At 39.4% G+C, this 22,529-nt stretch overlaps 1 protein-coding gene across 7 annotated transcripts in view; it reads right to left on the bottom strand.

Annotated features, from left to right (window-relative positions):
* Nucleotides 1-22,529, bottom strand: part of LOC115567061 (CUB and sushi domain-containing protein 3-like) — a 219,280-nt gene that overhangs the window by 13,131 nt on the left and 183,620 nt on the right. For all 7 annotated transcript variants that reach the window (XM_030393247.1, XM_030393251.1, XM_030393249.1 and 4 more), the window contains 6 exons: nucleotides 20,987-21,163; nucleotides 15,577-15,759; nucleotides 9,703-9,876; nucleotides 3,944-4,117; nucleotides 3,111-3,184; nucleotides 1,773-1,884 (listed from right to left, as the gene is read on the bottom strand). In XM_030393247.1, coding sequence (XP_030249107.1) covers nucleotides 1,773-1,884; nucleotides 3,111-3,184; nucleotides 3,944-4,117; nucleotides 9,703-9,876; nucleotides 15,577-15,759; nucleotides 20,987-21,163 — 894 coding nt within the window. The remainder of the gene's footprint in view (nucleotides 1-1,772; nucleotides 1,885-3,110; nucleotides 3,185-3,943; nucleotides 4,118-9,702; nucleotides 9,877-15,576; nucleotides 15,760-20,986; nucleotides 21,164-22,529) is intronic.

The raw sequence follows: 22,529 nt of genomic DNA, 5'->3' as shown, positions 1-22,529 counted from the left end.
CAGCCTCGGAGAGGAGGAGACTGTGTGAACCCCGATTCCAAAAAGTAAACAAACAAAAAAGAGTACACTATATTTACTGACGGTAAATTGTTTTCTGAAGGGCTCTCGAGTCCAATTAGTAATTCCCTTAGACAGTTATGTGTTAGACAAAGTGGTGCCCCTTGCTCCATCCTCGCTTGTGAATGACTGAGCCTTTCACACCCGATCACAATGCCATCACTTTGTACTGATTCAGACTTGTTTACCTGTGGAATGTTCAAAACAGGTGTTTTTTGAGCATTCTTCAACTTTCTTAGTATCATGTTGCTCATGTCCCAGCTTCTTTGAATTGCGTTGCTGGAATCAAATTCAGAATATGCATATATTCACAAAAATCAAAAATCGGTAATATCTCTCCAGAAAGAGAGACAGTGCTGATGCCACTTTTGACCTGAACTTACTCGGACTCCTCTTTTTTTTTTTCATTATCATTTTTATGTACAACCTCTAGAAACCATCTTTAGTAAGTGGGATTATGGGTCAGCAGTTGGAAAAGACAGGTGGAGCAGAAAAAGCTGTCGGGTGGCAGAAGTCTAGACAGGAATTTTGTTTTGGTGATTTTTGTTTTTTGTTTTTGTTGAAAGCTGTTCAAATGAGCACATCATATACTTCTAATCAGAAAATAAACCCAATTAATTTTAAACCAAGATGCATCATATAAAATTGCAAATTTTACATTATGCAAACATTGTAAGTATTTAAATAAATCTGTCCATGACATATATGGCCTGTGCCCGCCCACAATCACATGCATGCAACCCACTTGTTTCAATGAGGGGAGACTTAATATTCTAAAAAACTCTCGGTATGATAATTCAATTCGAGTACAGCCTCCAAAATGACCATACTGTTGAATCCACATCTAAAACGAAAACCTGAACACAATAACTCTCATGAAAGGGGTTAGGATTTAGACTCGCATTCTTTTCAGCTATGTGTGCCTAATAAACTGGCAACTACGTGTAAGCGCAACAAAAATACAGCATGATGCACATATTCAAGTATTCACAATCCCTGTAAAGCTCACCTCCTCCAAACACACACACACACACACACACACACACACACACACACACACACACACACACACACACACACACACACACACACACACACACACACACACACAAAGCTTTGCCGCAGAGTGGATCAGGCAGAGGATGAAGGGTAGGTATTACAATTTTTCTGCTCCCTCAGCAAAAATGTCTCCTAGAAATTCAAGTCGGTGTTATATCTTGGGGTACTTATGCAATCAAGATTACAAAATGTAATTTGAATCCCTTCATTATCACACTGCTTAAATGTTTACACGGTAAGTGCATAGAAAAAGGCAGACTATAGTAAGATTTAAATAGTAATATTTTCATGAAAAATGCTACAGCTGAAAGGGATTTCAATGATGTGTTAGATTTCGGTACTGAGATAAAGTGCACCGCCTAGTTTGGCGTTGGTTGAGTGTAAAGATAGTTCAATCAGTGTAGCAGTAATCACGATCAACACCTCTCTCTCTCTCTCTACTGGGAGGTCAAAAGTTATGTCAGGATTGAGCGAATGAGACAAGCTGTATTGGAAGTAGACATCAAGCGAGGGAGAGGGAGAGCGTTGAGGAAAAGAAAAGAAAGTGGCCGAGTAGCCAGCAATGCAGATAAGCAGTGACAAGGTGCCAGAGGGCAAAGTGAGAAAACAAAGTGATACAAAGATATAGCAAGAGAGCATGATGAACAAGCACTCACGGATGCAGGTGGGCTGGATGCCGGTCCAGGTGAGATCTGGCAAACAGAGCCGGGTGGTAGAGCCCTGCAGTAGGTGTCCCTGTTGGCACTGGAAGTCGAGTCTGCTGCCCACCTGGCCACAAACGGACAGCACATAAATGGAGAGAGTCAATACACTGATGCAAATGCCAATAGGCTCCCAGCATCAAATCTAAAGAGCTTGGAAAATACACTGCACACTGAAGTTTTTCCCTTTTTTAATGATTATCTGCAGTGTGTGGAGGCAGATGGAGACTATTCCTAGAGGCGCTTGTTGTGTTCTCATCTGATTCACAGACATTAGAAAGTGAGGGAGCTGACTTTCTTGATAAAGATATTAGGCCAAACTGCTTTCTGTTATCTTATTAAATGACTTTTATTTTCTGCCACCATCCCAGCTGCCTGTTTAAAGACAGCAGCGACACAGAACTTTTTCATTCGGGTGTCAAGATATTGCTGAATTTGTTCAGTAATGCAGAAAAATGCAAGACTACAGCCATTACAAGCACTGATCCAAATAATAAGCTGCTTCTGCTGTCATTTGGGAGAAATCTCATATCAGATACTCCACTGAATGTTGTGGAGAAATTGTTTGCACTTAACTTGTAAGTGACACTCTAAAAGCAACAGGGAGGAAACAAAATGAAATACAAGAGCTGAAAGCATCTCAAGGGAACTGCTGAACACACACGAATGGTCATGATATCATTTATTTTACTGTGATGCATTTTAACTTTGCCCATTTTCAACATAAGCTCAAACAGCATACAGTGCACATTATTATGGATCTACTGTAGATACGCATCATGTCTTTACACATTCACAGTGGTGGAGATATATCGTTGGAAGGATAGATAAATACATGCATCACGACTTCCTCCTTCCCAAGGAATAAATCATGATTTTGTCCTGAACATCCAGTGAAAACTGGCCTTTACAAAGAGGACTGAGTATAGGTTAAAAGCAGAGCTGTGAGCTCTGAATGGCGCCTAGATTTTGTGCATTTTTCCACACTCAGCTCCCTCTACCTCTAATGTACAAAAACTAGGCATCATCAAATATTGATCACATGTGGATTTGTTGTCAAGCTGAATTAAGTACGTGACACAGAGAGTACAGACTATGAAAAAGAAAATATGTTGTGACAGCTTGCTAGTTTTTATATTAAATACCTGTTAAATAAACCTGACTCCAACTAGGAACATCATTTTTTATGGTCGTGTCTGAAATGTATTTTTTGCTAACAATTTACTTCAGAGTTATGGAACATAACACCCTCTGTTCAGGAAATGTGTCCACTGCAGGTAAAGCTCATTTTACCTTAAAGCCGGTCGAGTAGTTCATATAGCCATGCTCAGGTGTCCCTGGATTTTCACAAGTGGTTCTTGTGGGCTCTGGAACAAGATAACATTGTCATGATGAGCGGGGGAATTGCAGCAGAGCAAAAACGAGAATATGAAAGAGGGGCAATCATTGATAATGACAAAGCAATTTCTCTCTGGTGTACCGTGTACCATGTACCAGAGGCCAATTACTGAAATGGCTTGGTGACATGAGCAAAATAGCCCCACCATCCTTAATCTGGTAACTATGAATTCCTTAAAAGTCTCAAGAAAAGGAATAAGACTAAGAGACTTTTAATCACCGCAGAGACTATATTCAAATTAAGACACATCCATTCATTTAAATATAACATCAGCACTTGATATTTCCAGCAAATAAATAGCATTGCCCCTGACGAAACAAAATAAATCATGTATTTCATTCTTTTGATTTAGTTTTATATGAATACCAGAAGGCAACGCGATGGTTCAAATTCATCTCCAACTGTGGAAATGTGTTATTTACCTTGCCTGCTTCGAGAGAACCAACAGAAATACATTCTTTGAAGATTAATAATAGTAGAACTAAAGCGTTCTTCTTTCATTTGCGACGGTTCCTGGCAGACATCTTGCATCTAATCTCACCATCTCTCACTATCTTGCTAACATACTCATCTCTTGCACGCAGCAAAGTCAAATCGTGGGATAGAAGTAATTTAATGATCAATAATGTAATGCTTGACAGTTCAGAAACAAAATAATTACATCCCAAACTGAAACCCAATTATTCAATGGATTAGCTGAATCAACATGCAGGCATTCATTCTGTACCTATACATCGAGGCTGAGATCCGCTCCAGGTGCCGTCCTCCTGGCACATACGCGATGTTGACCCAACCAGCACGTAGGGGACATTGCAGCTAAACATCACCTCAGACTTGAAGATGAAACTGCGCCCTTCTCTCCTTCCTTTGGCGGGCATACCAGGGTCTCCGCAGAACTTGGCTGCAAAGTCAGAAATGTGGAATATTGCTGATGTGATAAGCCAAGGGCCATCAAATCCAAACACAGATGTGACATATTTTTATGTAGTATTCATGCAACAGCCCTGTTCTGTTAAACCGTCCCTCCTGTTCATGTTGATGCCCTATTGGACTGTCCTATTTTTACAGTTCAGATGTTCATCTCTTCTTAACCTCATTACTCACAAGGAATACTGCAGCAGCGAGTCAATTCAGACGCAGCATTGAAGAGACTATTCAGCATTTAATTCAAAAATAATACGCTGTGTGGGATGCTGCAGAGCCCATATAAGATCAGACCATGATGAGGAGTGCCTACAGTGGTTTCCACTGCTACTGCTGGTAGCCTTGCTGTTGTCAATGGGTTTTTTAAATACATTTTGTACCTGACTGTAAAATGGCTGTCTTTCTACATGATTTGGAAAGTCTTCATTGGAGGAATTATTCAAATTGCATTGATATTATGCTTAATGCAAATGTTCCTTTAGCCGTTTTTCATTGCATATGGGCACAAGCACTGACATCCTTGTGTCAGGATGAATAGCTGTCTCAACACTTTTTGTGTCCAACAATCAACCTTGCTGGTAAGTGGCTATACTAGGTACAAAATATTCATCTTGGCAGCAAGGAGGGAGTGAGGGAGGTCATGGCACTCAATTTTAGATCAAAATAATTAGCAAGTCAAATATTAATTTCTCTGACAAGGCCTTGAGGTTAACACAACTGGAGCCATCTGCTGCTGCTGTTGCTCTCCAAGCCACTTGTATGATATTGCCTTTTTAACGGGACTCCAGTCACAGCCTCTGCATATGAAGCTCATTGGATTTTCACTCCTGCTCCTTAGGTTTATTGCTTGTGGACATCTAATCAAGTTGACTCTAAAAATGTAGGCTGAGTGTGTTTGATGGGAAGACAAGTCAGCTATATTATAGTTTACCAATGTGTCTTTCTATCCATGTGTATTATATATACTATGCATCCATCAATCCACAACAACACTGATCAGTAAAAGTTACTTGTGAGCCGTAGGAGGTTCAGAAAGGCTCAGTGTGAGAGGGAGCAGAGGCGAGGACGAGAGTCACAGCATTCAGTCACACAGCCAGAGCACTGCGGGATCAAGCCAATAATAGGGCAGGCTGCTTCACCAGACCTGACATGTGCTGCTGCGTGGAGGTCTGGAGACAGAGATAAGTTCTCGCTCGCTCTCTACCCGAAGTCAAGAACCAACAGGGGCTTCCCACCGCCAGTCTCTGACATAATAGATATCTAGTAGAAAGCAGATTAGAATCCAACCCATGCAGGAATGGATATATAAAACCATTACTGCAAAATACCGTTATCTCAGAAACAAATTCTTGTATTCAGAGAAATATCTTACTCGTACAAAATACATTTGCCTATACAGTGGGTCCCATCTGACATCAATGCATTGAGAGTCTCAACACCCCAGCACCCAGTACTCTGTGTCTGATTTGACAACAAATAAAGATGCAAATTTATAGCTGGATCAGAAAGGGATTCTTTTCACTTTTCAATAAGACTGTAAGACTTAGTATTCAGATTGCTGTTTTTTTTATTTTTGGGTTGACAAAACAGGCCAAACAGGTGACACGCACATCAGTCAAAAGCTTCAAGCTGCAGGGGAATAATGTACCACTTTATGGATATATAAGAGGAGTGGCCCAGGGCCAAACCAAGCTCAGCATATTTAATGTGCCTGTGTGTGTGCGTGCGTGCGTGTGTGTGTGTCTCCATATGTGTGTAGATGGAAGTGAGAGGGAGAGTGAGAGTGAGAGGGGACTAGTCAAACTCTTTCTCACTCACTCTCTCTCATGTAGCCTCTCCCCTTCCTTGATGAATTATCAATGCTTTGAAATAATCAGTATGCAGAGGCCAGATTCAAAGTTGGGAGCACAGTCTCATCCCTGCATACACATGAACTATCATTCCACAGACACTGAATTCTGCTGCTTACTCTCCCATGTGTTATGTTAGGGAACATGAATATGCATCTTAATCCTGTTTGGCTGCAAATGCTTAGAAACGTGATGATTTTAAGAAAGGCACAGACGCTTTGCAGATGCATGGCATTTACCGCAGAGTTGCCGAGCTGTATTTCAACTAAAAGTGCTGAGTGTGAATTGCAATCATATTTCTAAAATCTACAGCAGAGCAAGCTTACTGTATGTCTAATAAAAGGCAAGCCTTAAATTATCATTATTGCTAATGAATGGTTAATGTTCTCAGTCTACATTATAATGTTTAGACTGATGCTTGAAGTACATCTTTATATGCACAGATACAAAAACATTACTGACCTGTGTAAATATAGAGCCGATCCATGATTAATCTATGTGTGAACAAAGTAATGCAGTATATAAAGTACTGGTTGATCCTGTGGCTACATTGTGAGCACTGACACTACCTCAAGAAATAACTCATAATAATGACTTGACCAGTTATGGGGGTGAGCATTGCAGATTGCAGTAGATAGTGCTATGCTGACACTTTAATGCATAGCTAATAGCATTTTCTACACCAAATATGATCAGCACTTTCTTCCCCCGTTGTTCCACTTTCCAGACTCATTTATTTGCCTTGGTAAACTTCAGTGATTCATCACAGACTTGCCTCTACTTCGAAGTAGCTGTAACAATGTGTTAAGGAGAGCGGAGTTCTCTACGGACGCTGATTATTGATCACACTGAAACATACTTATGGTGTATGGCTCAAAGTGTACGTCAATTTTGTACAAGCATTGGAACCTGACTTCTAGGACAATTACGTGCTGAGAGACACAGTAAACACAAATGTTACATCATGGTACAAAAAGGTTACTGGCTCACATATCTGCGGGAGGTTGTTTTGTGGGTGCTGATGTGAAAAAATGATTGTAGTGTGTTGAGGGATGACACTGCTCATCATAATTGCAGTAGACAGCAAGTAGACATGGTACATTTACCAAGTGAAACCTGATTCATTTTATCTCCAGATGACATTTTTTACCCATCATAACAACTCAGGACCAGAACACAGATATACCAGTGCACCTCAATAGAACAGGCAGTTGGTCACTTAGTTTTGCTTAAACTAAGTGACCAACTGCCTGTTCTATTGAGGTGCACATATCTGGTCATAACAGACCACTACCACCCTTTTCAGTTAAGCAAGATATAAATCAGACAGTAATGTGCACACTGACTTCCATGAGTTACAATAAACGACTGCAATGTGGCCATTTAGGAGAGCAAATGGCTGTACATCTGTACTTCTAGTTGTATGGCCACAAACACTAGCAGTCTGTCAGCTGCATCTCAGATGCTAAATATCCAAATGGGACTGTGTTTGCCTGACTGAATACAGCCAAAAGCGCCAAACTCTTTAGCATCATTACAAAAGAACACACAAGTGAATATAGTTCTTTTTAAATAGGCTCAGGGGTCTCATACAGATTTTATTTTAGTCATGGTGTCAACATGTGTTACCAAAGTACTTCAAACCATGTATAACCTCTTACCCAAAGTCAGCCATCAACACAGTATAGTTACTCCAATAATCAATCATTTGGAAGCAAAATGCAACAATTTAACTGTCAAAACAAAAGGACTGCCTCCACTGCCTATTAGTTTAAGTGCGGTGATGCTTTTAATGCAACACAGCAGTCAGCAAATAATATATTTTGTCACATTTGTTTTTCTTCCATTTATTCCTGACTAACATTCAGAGAGAAACAAACACAAGTACTTCACCCTACTTGATATTTCATTTCTGTCGGACTGATATAGTGCAAGAACGATTCTGATGACAGTGAGACGCTCTTGAGCAGTCATGCATCCCAGGGGTTATTATCATGCTTGCAAAAAAGATTTTGAGAAGGTCTTAATATAGTAAAGAGCATCAGACACTCCACTTGTGTTTCCACTCAGATCACCACCTTCATCATCAATATTGTGGCTTTGTCTCAAGGGCTGGAAGTCAATTCACTTTTCATTTAATTAAAATTTAAACTGGAGTTTCCATTTTGTACGGATGATGACATATTCAACAGTGTTTATCTTTATGAACAAGTAAGATACTATGGGCCCCTCATGCTTAGCAGTGTTCAGTATTATTTTTCAGTGACCTCTGAAAGTGGTCTTAGGATTAAGTGCAAGTCACTGCTATGAAAAAAAAAACACCTTGATGTTGCAACTAGAGCAACACTAATAATCCCTGTTCTGCACTGACACAAGACTATCTTATTCTATTTTTATAGTGACTCAGCTGTTCCACCTCGGCCCCGGTGTTGAATCCCATGACTTATTCATGACTTTTATTAATTACACAAACTCGATATAACCTCTAAGGGGGCAAGTGAGAAAGTGGTAGAAGGGGTTTGCCCGGCAGAAAAGAAAAAAACTTCATACCTATTCACTCAGGCAGAGATTTGTTAATTTTTTAGGGGGGCTGGCCTAACAGGAGAACCCTCCTGCCCGCACTCCACCAAATAAGATGTATGTTATTGCGGGACTTCTTACATCAACTGTAAAAACTATAGCTGTAGTCCTGTCTCCACTAAAATAGTTTGTTACAGGGTTGCTTCAGGTGGGGATGATGCACAGATGCTGCTGAATGATCATAGCAATATCATATGAGTACAACAAACAGCAGTGTGTTTCTGCAATGCTTCTGCTCTTCTGCAATTACATGTTGCTACCTGCCACTCTGATCATGAACTTGACATTACTCTATAGTGGTATATCATGCAATAATATAGTATAGAACGCAGTATTTATAATATGTAGTTAATATATCTAGAATATTTTAGCTGACAAAACAGTGGGACTTAAAAGGTACGATGACAAATCTGTCTGCTACCTCAGCACCGCGTCCTATTGATACAGAGCACAGTTATGCTACTGATATTTCAGAGCCTTGGTCGTGCAAGATATTCTAAAAACAACTCTGCCCTTGCACGCTTTGCTACTAGGGGATGGTGAGGGGTTGTGGCAGGGTAACATGGGGGATGCATGTTTGTGATTTTGCCAACAAGAGCGATGCCATCACCACTCATCCCACCTTAAATCACCTCCTGAACGTAATGCATGCATGAGATAAGTTGTAAAATAACAACAGAGATTCCAATAGCATAACAAATATTGTTGAATACCTGTTATTTCACAACTCCCTGTATTAATTTGCACAATGATATGACTTTCCCAGACTGGATTATTATACCTCTCAGTATTCCGTATTTTCCACAAACTCAACACACAGTAATTGTAATAGCGAGGTAGAATCTTTTACCTTTACTTCCAAATGATTTAACATGAATTGAGGAAGATGAGGAACATGAGGAAAAGCAACAGGAGGCCAGATAATTGTGTGTTCAACATTTCACATCCTTGATAATGTTTAAAAGGATATCAAGAGGAATAATTTAATTTAACCCACTGTGCAAATAACCATGTTTCAGTCTGTGACAGAAATGTCACCAAGACGATTTCAGTATTAACATAGGGAGACTTCCTCGACAGACCTCTATAATTACCATTATAATTATCATTCAAGTACAAACTGGTGACTCACGCAAGCACTGAGGCAGGTCTCCGCTCCAGGTTCCATTTCCTGTGCAGGTGAGCACAGCAGGGAAGGACAGCTCATAGCCAGCCAGGCAGCTGTAGCTCACGCTGGTACCCCACTCCAAGACTGAGCCCTCCAGGAGGCCGTTGGGGATGGGTGGGGGTGTAGGACAAGTCACCACTGTGGAGAAACGTGAGGAAAAGCGAGTGAAGAAAAACGTACTTTAACAAACTATACAATCGATACACAAAAAGAGACATGGTTCAATACAGAGTCAGAGGGAACAAATCCGATCTAGAAGTCGTATATGGATAGTTAAAACTCTGAAATATTTATAATATTAATAAATGGTACATGGACAGCATTTGGGCCTGTCTAATGTTAAACAATTGAATCTATCATTGCGGGGGGATCTAAAGTAAACATCAAGAAAGTCGAGTTGAGGATGGACTTTGAACTGACATAGTTTTTTTTATTTAGTTATCAGGTTAAATTTGCAGCAAATGTGTATGATAGAGCCAAAAGCAATCTCATTATTCCTCCTACTCACCTCATAATGTTACTTGTCAGTCTAGGAGATGGTGTAAGGTATTGACTGATGCTTGGAGTATATCTTTATTTGCAAACATACAAAACCATTACTGTCCTGTGCACATTTAGAGCATCTATGTGTTTACAAAATAATGTAGCTTATGTAACTGCTGTGGCTACACTGTGAGCACTTTTAAATTGACGATGACTTAAGATTTACGAGCACTTGAGGCTGCTGTTCATAGTGCTGTTGGTGAACTGGTATATAGCATTTCTACACCCAATATGATCAGCACCTTCTTCCCCGTTTTTCCACTTTCCATTCTTATTTATTGCCTCGGCAAACCTCAGTGATTCATCACACACTTGCTTCTACCTGAAGTAGCAGGAGGTTAGCTGTAACCACGTGTTACAGGAGCTGGTTATTGGTCACAATAAATGAAATTTATAGTGTATTGTGTATGTGTGTCATTTATGCAGTAGCATTGGGACCTGTGCTCATGCAACATGCAATTACTACATCAAAAACATTTTGGATCGATACAAAAATGAAGGATCACAAAAGACCCTTAAGAAAACAATGCTTTCTTCCATCTTAATAGAATGAACCAAAACAGCTATCAGATGTAACCCAAGGATGACAGAAAAAGTGGAAGCTTGGCGATAATTACTATGATTTATGTGGATTTACAGGGATATGGCTTTATCCTGTGTCTTCACATCTCTAATGACAATATGGATAAATGGAAGGGGTGGTGATGGTGGGAGGGAGTAGCTGTGGTAAAAAAAATAAACATTGTCATAAGCCCTCTTTTTACCCAATAAATTATCACTTGCAGCTTAAATCCTCCCATTTATATCAAGAATGATAAAGTTTTCAATGTGCCAACGCACTGCTTCTTTTTAATACATAATGGGAGTGAAGTTAGTTTTCACATGCAGGTTGAACATGAACATATTAGTACACTGCATGCTTTAAATTATAGTGCTATTTTACAGTTATCAATAGGCAAAAGGGGTCGCACAAATTCACAGTCTATATAATGTAGAGTGAGTGAAAACTAGGGCTTTAGCCCAATTAAATGGTCTGTGTTTTGACTGAGTTTTCTGCTGTTTATGTTTGTAGTATGCCGAATAGTTTCTCAGAGAAATGAAGGGACATCTTGTGTCTGTGTAAGCCATAAACTTTCTGCTCAACAAATGTAATAAATTAATGCATAATAAAGCTCAGAGTTTGTTCTGACACACTTGGAGATGAACCCAAGGGGACACAGATGGGATGTGGGTTTTAGGGAAGTGAATAAATTATAGCAGTTGTTTTATACCATTACTATCCTCCCTTAACACCCATGATTTCCCCAAGTCTCTCTTTCTTTCAGACACACTCACGCTTGCCGACACAGTTGAACAAAGACCTGCAAATTGCAGTAAGGCTATATCCAAGCCGTGCAACTGTCGGGCAAGATCAGATGTTTAGTTTACAAATCGAGTTACTTAAACTGTCACATTAACACCATGGTTCTCAAGTTAAGGTTTAGTGTTTTGGCAGGGCACTAACTTGGTCCTTTTCACTTACTATTTACATGACAAAAATATGCAGATGCAGTCTTGTGAAGGCAGGCTCTATGGATATCTCTGCTCTGGGCAGGACCATGAATAGACACAAATACACATTTATAAGCAACAGTAGAAAGACAAAGACTTAGCTACAGCAGGTTTAACTAGCTGCCGCTCGTTGCCAAGTCTTGAGATTGCTTGCCCACTGACACTTCCATTAGTGCCTGACGCTGACAGGCAGACACCTGTCATCAAGACTCTAATCTGAAAAACTTTTGATGCATTCAAAGAATAAAGGCAAGTAATTTGGACATAACCTCTCTGTATCAAATCTCAATGATACATTACTGCATAAAAGCCTCTTACAACATTTATTGTATTTGCACAATTCAGACAGCAGTTTTCTGGCAAGCAGGTCAAAGCTTGTTTTTACGCTCTATGACACTTTCAGTGTGAAAATGAATAGGTCTTAATTATGATTATGAAGGTGTTGACATAAGGTAGGAGATTGATGGACAACTTTTGTGCCTGGAAATGTATTTCTTTGTCTACAAAGTGAATCAAAGTAAATGTGGAGCAGGCCACTGAGGGATATTCACACATTCTCTCGAAGGTGGAACCATCTTTTGTTCTTGTTTGGCAGCAGATGCAAAAAGATTTCCATATGGTCATACTGCAGCACAATACAGCATACAGTATATGTTTTAAAGATTCTGTATTTGGAAATATATTGAGGTCATGATGAATTACCTCAAGGAAAGAGCGTACTGATGTGCAATTTGTTTTTTAATGTTTTGTTTGTTAATGTCATGTTTGTCAAGTTCTCAAGAAGAAACAAGTTCACTTGGAATGTTTCCCTTTGATGTTTATGAATTAGTAAAGAGTGCCTTCAATTTGGGATTTCCATGTTGTTGCTCTGGAGCCCTAAGAAAAAAGGCACTTCATTCTGAAACACCTCACTAAAATGCCCAGCTGGATGCTGTTAAGTATGAAGTGTGTTTGGGTGCGTATGTGTCTCACTAAAGTACATCTGTGTAAGAGAAAGACAGAGAGTATAAAAGACAAATGGAGGTAGAATGTGTGAGTGCACGTGCGCAAGTAGGTAAATTACGCTGATTATTGAAGAAGGCCTATTAATCCCATAAGCACTGCATCAGAATTACTTAAAATAAATTATAAAAAAAAGGCATGGGTGGCAGGCATAACTGAATGGGAAGCAGAGAGTGTCCCCATTTTCCTAAGTAGTTCTAAGCAGCATTAGTGCCTCTTAGCTGAACACGCCAAACCTTGGAATCTAACTGAATCCTTGCCGGGCGAGGCTTAGGATGTGTCATCGGCAGTGTGTGTAAGCGCACCACACACATACAAGCATGGCTAGTATTGAAGCACACACATTAAGTGCAAAATTAAGCACAGAGTGCACACGTAAAACATGTTCCCCTCTTTTAGCCTCAAATTCTCTTTACCTTTCCATTTCTCTCTCTCTTCCCATCCCTCTCAGGATATTGCCGCATAATACTGTGTATCATCCAAATCCGTGACAAGGTGACAGATAACCCACATCATGAAAATTTCAAACAGCTCATCCTGACCCCGACTGAACCGCTGCACCTTCAACTTGAACTCAATCATGTAAAAGAAAAAGGCAGCCCATCTTATCGGAAAAGGCATTGTTTTCAGTTTCAGATGCAAGACAAGAAAAAAGATATTTTCTCAGTCCTTTCCTACGACCTGGTTCTGTGTGGGCTGTCAGTGAGAGGGATGAAAAAAAGATGTAAATGCCTGTGAGCTGTTATTATTTATTATTATCACTTGTCCTAGATAGTCTTAGAAAGAGACCAAGGGAAAGGAAGCGAATAATGAAAAGGATCAAATTAATTGTAAAAAATCTGTAGTCCTTCTAAATATCCCCCATTCACAATTAGGAATCACAAACTTAATACAGAGCACCCACTTAGTAATCAGACTCCTCTCTCTTGACTTTCTTTATTCATTCACCCCACGAGAGAAATAAGTATAATCGGAAAAGTGAGAGCCGCTCCAAGAGACCCTGTGGCTTACTGACGAATACAATCAGGTCAGAACGAACTAAAGGTATGTAAGAGTCAGTGTGTATGCATGCGTAAGATAGACAGCTGTGTAATTGAATGCCCCTATGTGATTGTATATGTGTGTGTGTGTGTGTGTGTGTGTGTGAGATGAGGAAGGCTTAGCTTTACGGTTCTGTTCTTCTCAACACCACCCCCATTAAACATAGCAGCATCACGGACAAAAGCCTTAGCTGTTGCGGTAGCTGTCAAGGATTAGAGCTCGAAGGTTAGGAGCTTCACACACTTTTATACACACATGCGTGCACACATACACCAATGCTTCTCTGTGGGACTCTCTCTCTCCATTTAAACTGCCTTGGGTAACATTTGTGCGACCATCGATTCATCCAACAACCTCAACACACCATGGAACGCTGCACGTTAATAATGAAAAGCACCCATGAAATATTACAAATCAGTGTCAGTTTGAATGTTGTAAACTTCAAGCCGAGGTCCTAGGGAGCCTGAGGAGGGCAAGAAGTGTGTGGCTTAAAACCACAGTTGCCTTTGAGCTGAGAAAAGGGACGGCAACTACTTCTGGGTCTATAACGTCATTCTATACACTGAGAACATCTAGGAACAAAAACAGCTGTTATGTAAGAAGAGAAGTTATCAACAGGCACCGTGTTGTGACTCATTCCCTTTTAAAGAATGTGTCTGTGTGGCAAACACTTAAGCTTTCTGTAACCTACTGATGCATACTGTTTAACATGTACCGGTTCATGAGCATGTCAGTTTATCAGAAACTCTGCCTCTTTTTCTCTCACATTTAATTTGTCCTTTCCCATTTCTCGTGAGGAAGATTCAATGCCAGCATGCCTGAGAAACAGTTCCTTAGCAACAATGAGCTACCATTTGCCTTGCGAGCTCTTCCTGGTGTACTTTTCAACTGTTCGCTGCACAAGTTAATCTTCCCTGTGATACTTACTTTTTGGTGTCGATGGCAGACATGCTAATCTATGCCTCCAGTCGAGCGTCATAAATCACAGAGTGATGTAGTGCTGATGGGCTTACAACAGCTAAGTCCTCTTGGTGGATTTTCTAACTTTGATGTTAATCAAGCCTATAGAGTGTGCACAGACTTTTAGAGAGCAGGAGCCAGTGATTAGCTGTTGGCAGTACAATTAGAGGAATCCTTGTTGTGATGAAGAAAACTTGTCAGCCATCCATCATCATGTGTCAGAGGAGCTTTTAGCCTGGGCTCTGTGCCACCAAAGGTGCAATACTACTGTACATGCAGGTGGGGTTAAAATCACTGTGTTCTAGGTCGATGGCTCTAAAAAGGTATAATATATCAGGCAATGCCATCTCTTGATAACTGCAACATAGTGATGATCAGGAGATAAATAAACACATTCAAATTGCATGTAGTGTTATGTGCGGGTGAATGTTTATACTTAGACATGCATGCAAATATATGCGCCTGAATATCCATATTTGTGTGTGTGTGTGTGTGTGTGTGTGCCTCGTGGCCCACTATCTGACCACATTGGAAGCTCTGTGTCACCTTGCTTGCTAATCTCATTATATCTCAGGGTGTAAGCATGTACTTTATATTGTACGTGACTCTGTGCTAGCGTGCCAAGGTTGTTACAGCATAGTCTGATGTTTATCAAGGTTGACTGTCTGCTGCGGCATGTGTGTGATGCAGTGTGTGTGAGACACGCGTGTGTGAGTGTGTGCATTTGTGGGTGACACTTACCTTGGCATGCTGGCATGGTGCCACTCCAGGTGCCATTGTTGGTGCAGGTCCTTGTGACATTGTTGTCGCCTCCTATCATCACATATCCTGGCTGGCACATGAACGTCACATTCTGGCCCACTGTGATGTCATCGCCAAATCTAAGGCCATTCGCTGGAATACCAGGGTCACCACAGGTGATCACTGTCATTGGTGGTCAAACAGAGGGAAGTGTCTTAGAAAATCATGCCAAATGATGTTGTTGATTAAGTAGAATGATGAAAAGTGATTAAAGCATACTGAACTGCAATATGCCCATGCATTCTCAAGAGAGTGGTTAGATTTGTCTCCCTTAGATTTTCTGTTTTTATTGTTCTCACATTTGTATTTTTTCTTCAGTATAGGCAAAAAGGGTGGATGATGATTCACAATTATCCCCTCAGCCGCTATATCAAAAGTATTCAAGAGTTTTGAGCAGATGTGACAAATGCAACTGTGCATGATGAAAATGGCTCACCAAACAGAGCATTACAACATCAAGAACCTAGAAAAATTGAAATGTTTTTCACCATATAAGTGTTTACTTTCCTCTACAATCCATCCTATATGACATACATAGCTTAAGTTCAGGATGAAGGGGCTTTATTGTAATGGCACCTGGTTACAGCAATTTGAACAATACTGTTGTCAAATCAAATCAACCTCCAAGTATCTCCAAAACACATATATCTGTCTGCACATAGAGCATACTGGGCAATACAAATAAACAATTACTTTCAAAAGGCTTCAATTAAGATGTTCAGTTATGTGAAAATTATAAATATCGACAGACGCTGATGACACAGCTGTAGCCATATTAATCTATGAACAAGCATTAAAAAGTGTCATCAAGCAGCATCTGTTGTGCTGTGACCACAAGTGTGAGGAAAGGCTGTATTGTCACAGTAATCCCAATAGTCATAATTATGCTCTCTGTACATAATGGCCTTCTTAAATGCACCACTTTCAGTATATAATTTTGAGACACAGGCTCATTTTTGTCCAAATCAAGGGGCGAACTCAGTGAAAATAATAATAATGCTGTGGCGCTTTCTTCCCCTAGTATTTTTTGTTCTGTCTCTCCTTTTCTTCGGATGAATTCTTGGCTCTTTCCTGTGGCACAAGTTCTCCAAAGTAAACGGATGGCAAAGTCTTGACCACTACATTGTCAGGTTTTAACCTAGTGCCATCTCTGATGAATCTTCAGGTCTCTAGCCTGTATCTGATTGCATTTTCACAGCTCTTGTTTCATCTAAAAACTCTAATATGTGTCTACTTGTTACAAAAATCCTTCCTGACTTCCTCACCTTAATGTAAGAAGTCAGTTTGATACATATGGCTGTCCCTGCTAACGCCTCCTCCCTTAAATGAATTCCTGTTTGTTTATTTTCAGTTGCTGCCAAGGACTTCAATACATGGACCTGTTCATCATTCCTGGCGAGACTAACTTTGTATCCTGACAGAATACATCTGAGAACTGCTAGTTGTGACTACAGAGAAGCAGTGAAGTCCAAGCTTTGCCACCAACTAAAGTTCTAGATTGATTGCAGGATGTTCTCGTTTGCTCCAAAAATGAATCTAATCCTAGATGTATCTATTTTCAAAGCAGCACAAAACTACAACACTGGTAAGACCATACTCTGCAGGAAATCAGGGAAATGAAAAGTTACCTGTACAATCAATCTGTTGATGAATGTGTCATTCATCAGATGATGTCATCTGATGGATGACACAGTTTATATGGCTATTCATTAAGTGTTTTCCTTAGAAAACATGTAATAAATATACACCTTTGTGCACACTATGTCAGATGACATAGCAATATATGTAAAGATCACTAAACTCCAGTGCAATTTGCGCTGATGTATTTAAAGTTTATGTAAATATGCCTGGCTGCCTGTCTATAATATGAATTTTGTAATAAATAGACCAACCTATCAACTTTAAAATGTTGTGGAATTTACAGGCCTTGTAGATAGTGAGCTCCTTTTGTGGGCCACTTGATCACGTTGATATGCTGATTTGCCCACAATAATAATGCTAACATGCTCATGTTTGGCAAGTATTATGTTTACCATGTTCACCTTCTCAGGTGTTTGCATGTTAACGTTTGCTAATCTGTAAATATATAGCTGAGGTTGATCCAAAAACCGTTTAAGGCAGTTGCCTAACCAAAAGATGATTAAAATAAACTCAGCCTGTAAAAAAAAGTCTGCACCCTTACATGCAATGCATTTGCACATCCACAGGTGAGCTTCGAGCTACTGTTATGGTCAAAAGGGGGGGCCTTGTGAACCTGTGGAGGTGCCAATAAATTGCACATGAAGGGAGGTACTGTGTGCAAACGTTTTTCAAATTGAACTGATGAAAAGTCCAAAAAAGTTATAGTGTTACAATGTATCCTGAGGGGGACATTAAAGTTGGAACCAATTTTCACAGCAATCCATCAAACACTTGTTGAGACATTTCACTCAAAACCGCAAATGTCAACCTCATGGTGGTGCTGGAGAAAAAAAAGTCCTCTCTTGAAACAACGTCAGTACAAAATTTAGTGCCAATACATCCAGGTGTTGGTAAGATATTTTACAGGATACCTGAAAACTTTGACCTGCTGGTGGTGTCAGAGGAGTCAGCAAGATTTATTCTCTGGGCTCCATGAGTGTCTCATGAATACAGCCGCTGTTGCAGACTACAGTTAAATACCATGATAAAGGTAAAAACAATTCCCTGACATTCAAAGACAACCAAGAACACTGACGTGGCCATATACATTTTTCCAAATAGACATAAAGATGTTTTAGAAATGGTCTGAAATAAGCACCTGAGATTGCAACTGAATTGTTGGCACAGGCAAAAAACTGTCAAGTCATCTGCCACTTTGTTGGGAAAGGGAAAACTCACTGCAGAATTACATATTTGGTCAGGGGTAGTGTATAATTGGATCAAACTACATATTTGGAAGAAGCTACAAAAAAGCGATGCTATTGGCTGTAGAACCAAAATTGTTTTGATTGAAAGCTGAAATACCAGTAACCAGTAATGGAAGATCTGCACACACATACATTCCATACACTAATTTCTGAATCGAAATTACCTTCCAAGTGGACGTTCGGTCATGCAAACCAAGCTTCATTGACAGGGCGAAAGGGAGCAGAACTGAGGACTACTCAGATTCAATTGTTTTTCTCTCTGAGTCAGAAGACTCACATTCCACCTTCTACAATGAATATACCAAGCATTTAGTCAATTCAACTACTTGTCTGTCATAGTGGATAGCAGCAAAATAGTTGGCAATTGAGGGACAAAATCTGCATTAACGACAACTTTTTCTTTTTCACTCGAGCATTTTAATTGGGTGTCTCAAATTTTGATAGTAATTGGAAAGAGCAGCTGATCTACTCTCTTTGTGGCTGGGTGTGCAGTGTTTTCAGTATATTTGTTTGGGCATTGCTTATTAAGCAACATTATAGGTAACCATTAATTTAGGGTCTGAGCCACCAACAATTCACACTGAAACACATCATCTTAAAAGAAGCATGTGATGTTTCTCCAGACATCAGCCAGAAGCAGTTGGCATAAACAGAAGAGAGCTCATAACATTTTTATTTGGTTTCAACAAGAAGACATCTTGTGAGGAGGTGAAAACACAATCTGATGAGAGGAGAGAAAGAGAGAGGCAGAAAAGTATATGCACATAAATGTAAATGTTTAAATGTGCCCCTCTATCTGCAGGAGTAAAAAAACCCAGTCAGTCAGCACAAAGCTGAAAAGCTGGAGGCTGTTGACTTCAACAACTCAACTTGACTCTACAGCTTTTTCTTTCAGTAACATTTACTTGCTCCCAAGAAAAATGGGTTGGTGAGAGAAATAAGGTTAGGGCAAGAAATCAGATGAGTTCATGCACTTGAACAACTTTCTCCACGGAAAACCTGCGTTTAAATACAGTTGGTCAGTAATCTGATCTTGTTTAATCCCTTACTGTATCATATTGTGTGTGTGTGTTGTGTGACTTATTTCAGTTTTATTTTTAATCAGACTTTGAATTTAGTTATTTTCTTTTTTTATGTGACACCACTTTGAGTCAGGGTACTGTTTTGTTTGTTAATTGATGTTTGACAATACTGCAGAAATGTGACTCTAACTTAGTTAAATTCATCCTTTTTTGATCTGATCCCTCCAACCCCATGTCCACAAGGTAACCAACACCACTGTGTTGGCATTTAAAGTAGGGGAGAGAGGGAAGTACTAGGGAAGAGAAGAGGAGGGATAAAGGTAGATCTGAACAGACAGGATTACAGCATGTTACAGGGCAAACAATCTGCCTGAATAATCAGTGTTCACTGTTTACTTCATAAAGTGCTTTATGGCTTTACTTCACAGTTCACCGAGCAAGTCTCTTTCCTAGTGCACCTCTACTGATTCCTAATTCCTTAACATGCTCTATAAATTTCATTCGTCAGCCATCAAGTGCATTAAGGAAAAGACGAGAGGAAGAACTTTTCTCTCTCCCCTTGAGAATGTTGTGTGACTTTGATCTGGTAACCTACATGATCGATTCCCCATGAACCGTGAAAATGATTGCTTCCTTAATGAAGGCCCACCAAGCCAATCTTGGCATCTTAAGTGTTGATGTCCCTGAACTGACCACTAAAATGTAATGTGAAATGATAGCATACAGTTGCTTAACAGTTATACGTTTGTCATTGAGCAGGCTTGAAAGACTGGAAAAAAGGCAAGAGAGCCATTCTGCATTTCTTGCAAGTTTGATCATTATCATTCAATCCAATTTCCAATCTTTCTCTCCTTCTCCCTCCCTCCCTGTGTATATCTCTCCAGAGACCCATTTCATTCCAAAATTGAAAATTATGCCCATACCATTTATCTTTTCTTGTGATTCAATAACAAGCAAAAATAATGAAGAGGGAGAATATGGTGATTTCAGAGAGAAGAACAATGTGTAATTTTGTCTGATAGTCATCCTGGTGGAAATTGAATATAGATTGGCATACTTCTTAATTACCGCAAGGCTCATTTGCTGAGATCCAGACAATAAAAAACTGCTTGACAGTTTTGATGCTTTGCAAGCAGAGAGGCTCAAAGAGATTTATGTACTATTTTAAATCTTATACCTCATTTTAGCAACACTGGTGATTACTCAGAGCGCCACTTCTCATCCCCTTGTCATTTATTCTTTTGTTCCATTTCTGAAAGCAACAATAACAAATTCTGTGATTGCCAATGTAAATGTGACCGAACTAGATGTGATAAACCAAGAAACAATATATAAAATCACATAAAGTCTCTGCAGCACAGTGGCCTTTCAAATGTATTCCACAAACACAGGAGACGTGACCCCACAATCCCTTCATGTTTCGGTGTATATAAAACTCACTTGTACAGTTTGGAGCCGTGCCAGACCATGTGCCATTTGCCAGACACTGACGTGTGGGCGATCCAGTGAGGAAATATCCATCCATACAAGAATACACGATGGAGTGGGAGAAAGTTGTGCCATCCACTCGGGAAATACGGCCGTGAGCAGGTGTGGCTGGATTACTACACTGTACCGCTGCAAGACAGAGGAGAAAAGAGAGGAGGTGAAGGTCAAAGGTATAAAATAGTAATGGATTTTCTATTTTTCATATCTCTGATTCACAATCTGAGGTTTGGTAGCCCCCAGAGTGACTTGATGATGACTTGTGAAGGTCTCAAAGGGCTTAAAAAGAATTCTCCTTCCATGCTGCAGGAATGGTAATATTTGTTTATGAAATTATTGCTGTTTTGCCTTTGACTGGAGGAATATTTGTAGTTTGTCTCATTGGCTTGTGTCAGAGTTCCCCATCATGCATATGCCTCACATCAAGGAATGCGAGGAATCATTGTTTTCCTTTTTGTAAAGCAGCTGTGAACCAAACCAGTAAAGAACCACTAATCTATACAGGGTCACAGCTTTATTCAGAGGGGCTAATGAGCAGAACTGATGCAGTGGTACACAAATCCCATCCAACCAATGAGTCATCAGCAAATAAAGTGCAGTTTGTATATTTCCAAATCCCATAGTGTACCCATGGTAATGACTTTTACTGCTGTCTAATAACAAGAGGAGTACGGTGGGAGAATGCGAGAATTTGCAGTTGCGGTCTGAGGACAACATCCGAACTTGAAGTCAGTTCATTTTTCTAAATAATTAATAGATACAGCATTATTCTACTATTATTTTAACTTTTAATCACTCTTACAATTTAAAGCATACACTCAATTCACATAAGAGGCTCAATTTCATGCACAGTGTTACTTAAGATCTTTATCTTCAATAGGAAAAAAATCTCTAGTAGATTCAATGGGTTTACACTAAGGTGTCCTTCACAGCATTCCATGAATATGCCAAAAAAATGTATTCTTGATGAGGAAGAATTAGTTTTTTTCTTGTGTTTTTCTAATGCTCCTGTCTAATAGTATGAAGGTAAATTTGTGTCTTTATTATTCAATCAAAAAAAAGTTTGCTTCAATCAAAACATATATTTTCAATAAAAAAAACCTTCACTTCAATCAAAAAAACCCTTTTCAATCAAAGAAATGTTTTTCTTTGATTGAAAATGTTTTCTTTGATAGAAGTAAAGGTTTTTTTTGTTTGAAGCAACTTTTTCAGTTGAAGTAATCTAATTTGTGTTTGGGCCATATTATGGGTAGGACATTTGTGTCTTAATTATTCAATCCCAAAAAAGTTGCTTCAATCAAAAAAAATATTTTCAATCAAAGTAAAACTGTTCAAATGCAAAAATAAAATTGAATCCCCCCTTAAAAAAAAAATAAAAATCATTTGAAGTGTTGTTGTTTTTTATTGAAAAAATTTCTTTCGATTTGAAGTGATTTTTTTATTTTGAATGAAGTGAAAAAAGTTTTGAAGTCTTTTTTTTTTTGATTGAATTATTTTG

The sequence above is a fragment of the Sparus aurata genome, chromosome 17, assembly GCF_900880675.1.
Source record: "Sparus aurata chromosome 17, fSpaAur1.1, whole genome shotgun sequence".
NCBI classification, from domain to species: domain Eukaryota; kingdom Metazoa; phylum Chordata; class Actinopteri; order Spariformes; family Sparidae; genus Sparus; species Sparus aurata.
The sequence above is the reverse complement of the archived record's forward strand: the minus strand, read 5'-3'. Positions and strand labels throughout refer to the sequence as shown.